General features: G+C 33.0%; 1 protein-coding gene across 1 annotated transcript; it reads left to right on the top strand.

Moving 5' to 3' along the window:
* The first annotated feature begins 197 nt into the window (after nucleotides 1-197).
* Nucleotides 198-4,144, top strand: LOC108736708 (protein numb). The gene is made up of 3 exons (XM_018469239.1): nucleotides 198-204; nucleotides 398-926; nucleotides 1,563-4,144. The coding sequence occupies exons 1-3, from the start codon at nucleotides 198-200 to the stop codon at nucleotides 2,521-2,523; spliced, it is 1,497 nt and encodes a 498-aa protein (XP_018324741.1). The 3' UTR covers nucleotides 2,524-4,144.
* Nucleotides 4,145-8,745: the final 4,601 nt, after the last annotated feature.

Below are 8,745 nucleotides of genomic sequence, written 5' to 3'. Positions count from 1 at the left end.
GGTTGGCATGGCGCAAGTTTGACCTGGTTAGGTTTGGTTAGGTTAGGTTAGGTTAGGTTAGGTTAGTTTAGGTTAACTATTTATTATTTATAAATTAAATAATTATTAATTATTCTTCAATAAGATTGTAGTTCGGAAGTGCAGTTTGGGATTGCCCTAAAATACGCAGATCAAAATTTATTCGGTATAGGTGGGAAATGCCCAGTTTGGGCAAATCCAACAATTTCCAATAGGGACCCTATTGCAGTTAGGGAATTCCCAAAATAAATTCTACTCGAGATATCTTGAGAAATTCATTCTTCCAAGGTGTTCATATTTAAACTATGACCATCGTGAACCTCGTTGATGGGTCATCTTTGGAAGAAAAACTGCAGATATCCATGATGTCCCGGACTAGAAGGCCCGATAATAATTCATTACACTAATTTTTTTATTTTGCAGGGTTCAAGAAGAAGACCAGTTCGAGCTACTCTTCACGTTAGCGGCGATGGTCTTCGCGTAGTTGAAGACGAGACCAAGGGTCTCATTGTGGATCAGACAATAGAAAAGGTGTCATTCTGTGCTCCCGATCGTAATCACGAACGTGGATTCAGTTACATATGTCGAGACGGCACAACGCGACGATGGATGTGTCATGGCTTCTTGGCTCTCCGAGAATCGGGAGAAAGACTGTCTCACGCGGTGGGCTGTGCATTTGCCGTTTGTTTAGAACGAAAGCAGAAGAGAGACAAGGAATGTTCGGTCACGATGACGTTCGATAATAAGAATTCGACATTTACAAGGACGGGGTCGTTTAGACAGCAGGGATTGACCGAAAGGTTGGAAAGAACGTCTGACGCACCCAAACCACCGCCCGTTAATCCGTTTGCCATAGAACGTCCCCATGCCACACCTGGAATGCTAGCAAGACAAGGAAGTTGTAGGGGGTATGTTTCCTTTCTTTATTAGGATTGTTTTTAAATGGTAGCTGGGTGCATAAAGTTACAATAGGCATTAATAGGGTTAATTAAATAATGTAATAATGGTAAAATTTGGTGGAGGTGGATTTTACAAATCTTTTCTGATGTTAGCTTCATGATTAATCAGTAAAACCAATTGTTTTTTCACTAACATTGAGTGAAACCATATCCGTAGACATTTTACATTAATTTGTATTTTGCTCCATTGAGCTTCGTATATGCCCTTAGGTTTTCAAGGCAATTCACTCGGAGAATTTTCGGAGAAAAACCGATGGCTTGTCTTGTAAAATCGATAAAATTACATTGAATGCTGTCATGTATTGCTCTAACGATTTTATCATCATATTCCTCGCTTTGCTGGTGAACGATTTTTGGTGCTTCGTGGGTTTTTGTACATGCCCATAGGCAATTCACTGGGAGAATTTTCGGAAAAACCCGAAGGCTTGTCTTGTAAAATCGATAAAAGAATGCGATCATGTAAAATTGATTGCTTTCACGATTGCTCGCTTTGCTGGTGTCGTACAACATACCTACGAGCTTTGAACGATTTTTGGCATACAGTTTTTAGTTGTTTTTATCATTGCGAATATTTTTTTGTTACAGATTTAGTACCATTGGACAAAGTTCGCCGTTTAAACGTCAAATGTCTCTGAGGGTAAACGATTTACCGAGCAACACGGAAAGACTGAACGCTTTCCTTGCCGCAGCCAACTCGAATAGTATAAAGACACCAACGAACGGGAAGCAAGTGTCACCCATTCCCGAAATATCGCCTGGGGATTCCGTGACGGCGCTCTGCCAACAGTTGTCCCAAGGACTTAGTCAGTTGACCAACAGCAATTCAGACGATTTCAATTTCAACAACAACGTGTCCGTTAATCAAAATCAGAACAACAAAAATAACTTGACCCTTACGATAAGCAATACGACGGTGAGTTTTAACCATTCTCCGTTATCATCACCAACAGGTTCGAGTGTCCCGATCAGGACGAGCTTGCGGGGATCGGTTAACTCGTCACCGGCCATGGATTCGACCAAGTCCGCGTCTCCTATCAACTTAAATATGACACCCGTGCTCAATCAAACGTTTACAACAGCTAAAAATTCTTCTGTCCATGGAACGTCAACTTTCATATCAAACGAAAGGAACAATTCGAGTATCAATGGAACAAATACCTTTAATACGAACGAAGGTTTCATGAAAACCAACGACGAATTCGGTGGACCGTTCGATTCGAAACAAAAACTGAACGAAAACGCTGCACCACCCGCGCCGACTAATGAAGTTTTACCGAAACCAGATCAGTGGTTAGGAAAAATAGTTAATTCAACAGCTCCTCCGAAGAAAGTGGATGGCACGAGTCCAAGGAAAGCGTTCATATCGTCGCATTCGCGAGCGTTTTCGTTGGATTCGGGCGAAAATTACCATTATTCTCATTCTTTGAAATCGCCGGATCCTTTCGATGCCGAATGGGCAGCACTTGCCGCCAGGCAGAACAAAAATGGCACAAATCCGTTCCTTACAAGTAACACTAAACCTCAAGCATTCCAAGTTCAGCTTTAGTAGTAATTAAATAAACGGTTTGAAGAAATTATTGGCAAGAAAATCCTATGGGATTGTTTACTTGTCGTTCGTTATGTCCCACGTAGAACAACAGAGCAAAAAGGCAACTTACAAAAATGATACAAAAAGGTTTGCAAATTGAATGGTGCTAAACAAGGATATTGGTCACGTCTACTGTTTTGGTGTGAATAATTGGGAAGGTTACCTTACCATAAAAAAAAAATTAATCATAACAACGATCTCTTAACGTCTGTTTTACATTTACACACACACATATATCTACATATGAAAACATGCTAAATTTAAGTAAGTGTTGCAAAAACGAAAAAGTATTAGAGGCAAACTTTGAAATGTGTACTTAAATTACGAATTTCGTCGTGTAACATGTACCTTTGCATTTTTAACTTAAACGAAAAAACATTGATCTACTTTCTAGTATTTTATGGATTCTGTGATAGCTCTGTGTACTTACAATTACATAGTCAAAAATAAAAATAAAATCAGAGAGGCAAAAAATGAAATGTTCACATTGGAATAGTTTTTTCACTGTCGCAAACAAGTTAGTGGGGTACTACACAATTCTCAATTCAAATTAGTCGAATATCGTTATTAATAATAATAAAATGTGGTGAGGTGCCCAGGTACAATTTCGTTATTTCAGACAGGGTAAGTGAGTTTTTTAGGGAGTACTTTTGCTGAAATTCTTTCGCCATTTTGAACCCATCAGATGGATCCAAAGTGGCGGACGAGAGAATACCTGTCCTTTATAGAAAATTACTTTTGGGATACCCTCAGAATATTAATTCGAATAGGCGCTTAATTTTATTTATCTTCAAATTCACGTTTTTCGAATAGTTTTAATAGAAAATTGAATATTCGAATTTTTGAGGTTATGGTCCTTTTGGCCCATAAGATACCGCGTGAAAGTAGATCTCTAATTCATGGCAATGTTTTTTACAAAAATCAATACATATCTAAAATTAACAATCCTTTAAACATAATTTTTGGAAGGGGTACATTCTTGGCTCATGTTTTATGCACTGTAACTTCTAAAATGTTAATTTCAGAGAAAAATGTTTTTAATGAGATGAACAGAGAATTCAATTGTCTGCTACCCAAATTAAGACCATTTTTGTCGTAACGTGAATCGTTTATGAGATATATTTGTGAAATGTAAATTTTGACTAAACGTGACAACCTTAAAATCATTTAAATTGTGACGCCAATTTGGACTTACAGTTGAGATACCCAGGATTATTCTAAAAGCACCTTTTTAAACAAATAACTTACCCTTTATTATGCATTTTGGTTCCCCTTATTATTATCTGGGCACCACCATAATAAACAATTCTGAAATTAGCGTAATGAGTTGATTTGTGTGGATGAAGCCTAGATTAGAAAATTATAGAAAATGCTTTACAGATAGGACAGTACTTAATAAAATAGTACAATATATCATTGAAAACGTTTGATTTGTTAATAGGTTCGCAATAATAATAACTGTTGAAATGAATTAATTGAGGGTTCGATTTGAAATTATTGCATACGGAATAAGAATGACTTGGTTTTTTTTCTGTTAAAAATTCTAAATTGCAGTAAAAGGTAAGTGATTTTTTCCAGACTGAAGTGTAAGTGTTGGTAACTTTTTCTTAAGTTTTTATTAAAAAAAAAAAATTATGCTTAGAATCACATCATTATCGTAGTTTTTTATTTCCAATTTTGTAATAATTATCTAACTATTGAATTTTAAGTAACTTTTTTTACTAGTATTTTGTATAAAATTTACATCTTGAATGCACTGAATTTTTTGTACTTAATGTTTTTTACTCTTCTGATAGCAGTATTAATTAAATAAATTGTCATTTAAAAACAGGGGCGTAACAAGAGAAGGGAATTTTGGCTTCTCTTTCGATCTTTATAAACGTATTTCGACAAGAAAACGTGAACTCGTCCCTGTCAATCCATATAGTTTAACTTTTAAGAAACAAAACTATCGGAACAATTTTCCAAAACTAGAATATACTAATGCACAATTTTATTTTTTGAAATTTTTGAAACTTAAACCATTACGTATTATTATAATCATCATCTTTGATTGTGTTCAGCCGTATCGAACTCGAGGGTGCATGTGTGGTGTTAAAACCGTAGGTAGATCAGGTGTGTTAGGGAACAACGGTTATTTTGAACGGAAGTTATAGAACATTTAATAACGGATAACGAGCAAAAAATAAACAGCTTCGGTAGGAAACAAAGCAAGTTTGCATTTAGCTTTATAAAACTGGTACATCTGAATTTTTATTGTAGATGCAATAATAAATTTGAACGTCATTCTTGTGAACAATAACTATTTTGAAAGGGGAAAATATTACTTAAATGTTTTTATGATACTTATGATTGGGGAGCAGACGTTGTTCGCACATATAAGGTCCGTACTTAAGTCGACGATCAAAATTTTAAGCGGGAGTGGTGAGTTAACAAAAACAGCATTTTCGAAAAATTTATTGTGATGCGGTACATCTGATATGATTTCACAAATTGTAGTTTAGGGTCCTAAATACGTCCCTGATAATTACGTCGGGAACGAACGACGTGAGCTCCCTACATAAACGGTTTAATAATTTGTTACTACAGTGGCGCAACAAAATGTTATGGAATCCTCTACAAGACCAATGTAAGCAAAAATTTTAGAATCTATACATTTGTATTGCAGCCGTTGACGTATAGAGTCAAGCCATAATTTTTATTAAAGTATTTTTTTAGTGTTTTTTTAGCATCTCTTTCGCAATAGCGTCTCTATTGCTTGTTACGCCATTGTTTTAACGAATTATAAAAATAGCATGAAACCTATGTGTTTTAATTCTTTTTGTTCTGAAAAATTGAAGGAAATTGTATGTGTATATATTTTTTAATGTTTGTAAATAATATATTTATATTACATTTTCGTTAATATAATAAGTGATCGTTACAGCATTTATTGTTGTTAAGTTGATTGCAGAAGTGTGTTTGCGTTAAAAAAAATGTGATTTTTAAATTAGTGGTGAATGGATTGATTTCGCAACCCCTGTAGATTTTTTTTGAACATGGTGTAGCTCATGAACAAGCGATATAAATTACAGTGGATGTGTGCTAGTGACGATGCGCAATAAAAAATAAAAAAGTTGGTAGGTTTTAATCAGCAGTTTAAAATTATTTGGAATTTTTGTTTGATTGCTTTTAAAAACGAAATATTTCAGTATTTGATGACCATTATATTATTTTTCCTAATTATTAGGTAGTTAATAAACAGCTGAATCTTTTAAACTGTTGCATTAAGGCCAAATGAGCTTTATTTTTCAGTTTTGCATCAAGTTTTAGTTTGAAGACTCTGTTAAAAAAATGTTGTTTTAGTTCAAAATTGTCTGTGCGTTTTTCTTTCGGAAATTCGTTTTTTTTTGTTTTTTATTTTGGTAATACGTAGTAACTCGGCGATTTTGTTGGTTTGCGTCCGAAATTGGAAATAATGAATTAAGTTTAGATGCAGTTATAAGGCCATGTTAAAAATTAAATAGTTTATAAGAAAATTACTATTTATATATACATAATATATGCAGATAAACAACATATTATACTGTATATTGTTGCGCAACTAAACATTAATACAAAAATGTATCTTGCCATCCTGGATGGCGTTGTATTATTTAATATACCTTCCTACTATATAAATGGTAACGTACACACATATGTTGTATTATACAAGTAATAAATTAAGTATTATCTGTTAAAGTTTTCTTTCATTTTCTTGTTGCTCATTGAAAGTTACTAATGTTGGTTTTCAAAAACATAATTCTTACTACTTATTTCGCTTTTATCATAATTTCAGAATTCAACTGGGTAACAAACGCAAAAATTTACATGACAACGAAATTAATACGTAAAAGTGAAAAACGAGCGCATTTAATTCATTTGTTGTTGTGGGGTTTTCGTGGGCTTCGAATTTTATTTTGCAAAATTAGAAAATTTTAAGAATTTTATTACTCCGAACGAAATTACGTACCCGCCCATTAATAATTGTCCTGGACTATTTTGTTTTGAATTTGAAATTTTGTTTTTCAGTTTTCTGTATTGCAGGACGAAATATTGCAAGGAACACGGAATTTTCCCGGCAGAGGTCACGTTTAGTACGATATAGCTTGAGAAAATTATTTCTGCGGGAAATTTAACTTATTTTATTAACATTGACGAAAGCACGTAATTTATTTTTATTTCTGAAATTTAAAAGATTTTACACTAAAAGGAACCATTTATATTAAGTTGTAGTTTCGCTTGGTATTAAAATTTCCTTAAGAACATCCCGATTCTGATTGAATTTTGCTTGTCCTAAATAAGTAAATTAAATTAACTTTTATTGTTTAATAAAAAAATTATTAAAGTAGAATCAACAATATTACAGAAAAATCTTTCTGCCTTTTTAGAGCTTCAAGTTAATATTTATTGTATGCAAGTGAATTTTCAAAGTTTAATTCAAAAATCTTTTAACTTTAATTTCTTCAGTATTCAACACAAGTTAATGAGAAGCAGGCAATGGTCAAAATTTGCGTCAAACACTTTGAATTATGACTCCAAGAGTGATGTTTAAAATTAAAATAATATCTGAGAAATTGATAAGGGCTTTGGCGTCCAGTAGGTGATCTAATCCTATTCTAATTCGGGTCGGTTTAGACTCGAATCAATAGTTTTATTTAATATGAAATCTTTTCTTTGAATTTTATACATATAGAACGTAGCAGTTCTATTTCCAAAATTATTTACATTATAATTCACGGGAAATTGGAAGAGCGTTTTATTGATAAAAGGCTACAGAAAATTAGTGAGGCGATATGAGAGAGTAGGTACTTTTGGAAGGGTTTGTTTGCGAAAGTTGGTAAACTTTAAGAAAACAAGTGGGCTATTTGGCGTTTTCAACCTAAAATCGAGTTGGATGATAATATCAAAAGTTCGATGGTAAACATAACTACAGAAGTCCAGTACTTAGTTTGCGAGCGAGCGAATTTAGGGTCTCAACCGTGTAAATATTTGTTAAATTACGACTCTTTTGTGTACACTTCTTCACGCCAAGAATTAAAACTCTCTCGATTAACTTTCGTGTTTATCAAGCAAAGTTATAACCTCTTTGTAAACCTGTCAGAAAAATTAATTNTCATGAACAAGCGATATAAATTACAGTGGATGTGTGCTAGTGACGATGCGCAATAAAAAATAAAAAAGTTGGTAGGTTTTAATCAGCAGTTTAAAATTATTTGGAATTTTTGTTTGATTGCTTTTAAAAACGAAATATTTCAGTATTTGATGACCATTATATTATTTTTCCTAATTATTAGGTAGTTAATAAACAGCTGAATCTTTTAAACTGTTGCATTAAGGCCAAATGAGCTTTATTTTTCAGTTTTGCATCAAGTTTTAGTTTGAAGACTCTGTTAAAAAAATGTTGTTTTAGTTCAAAATTGTCTGTGCGTTTTTCTTTCGGAAATTCGTTTTTTTTTGTTTTTTATTTTGGTAATACGTAGTAACTCGGCGATTTTGTTGGTTTGCGTCCGAAATTGGAAATAATGAATTAAGTTTAGATGCAGTTATAAGGCCATGTTAAAAATTAAATAGTTTATAAGAAAATTACTATTTATATATACATAATATATGCAGATAAACAACATATTATACTGTATATTGTTGCGCAACTAAACATTAATACAAAAATGTATCTTGCCATCCTGGATGGCGTTGTATTATTTAATATACCTTCCTACTATATAAATGGTAACGTACACACATATGTTGTATTATACAAGTAATAAATTAAGTATTATCTGTTAAAGTTTTCTTTCATTTTCTTGTTGCTCATTGAAAGTTACTAATGTTGGTTTTCAAAAACATAATTCTTACTACTTATTTCGCTTTTATCATAATTTCAGAATTCAACTGGGTAACAAACGCAAAAATTTACATGACAACGAAATTAATACGTAAAAGTGAAAAACGAGCGCATTTAATTCATTTGTTGTTGTGGGGTTTTCGTGGGCTTCGAATTTTATTTTGCAAAATTAGAAAATTTTAAGAATTTTATTACTCCGAACGAAATTACGTACCCGCCCATTAATAATTGTCCTGGACTATTTTNGAAATTTACTTCATGAAAATTCATTAATTTCTAGGAAATTATATTATTCCCGATTAACGATATAGGGCATT

This window comes from Agrilus planipennis, unplaced genomic scaffold, assembly GCF_000699045.2.
Source record: "Agrilus planipennis isolate EAB-ADULT unplaced genomic scaffold, Apla_2.0 scaffold119, whole genome shotgun sequence".
In the NCBI taxonomy this organism is placed as follows: Eukaryota; Metazoa; Arthropoda; class Insecta; order Coleoptera; family Buprestidae; genus Agrilus; species Agrilus planipennis.
The sequence above is the reverse complement of the archived record's forward strand: the minus strand, read 5'-3'. Positions and strand labels throughout refer to the sequence as shown.

What these genes read in the sequence shown, in the direction of transcription:
- LOC108736708 (XM_018469239.1), top strand. An exon ending in AGACAAGGAAGTTGTAGGGG is followed by an intron (nt 927 to 1,562) that starts GTATGTTTCCTT and finishes TTTTTGTTACAG; the next exon opens with ATTTAGTACCATTGGACAAA.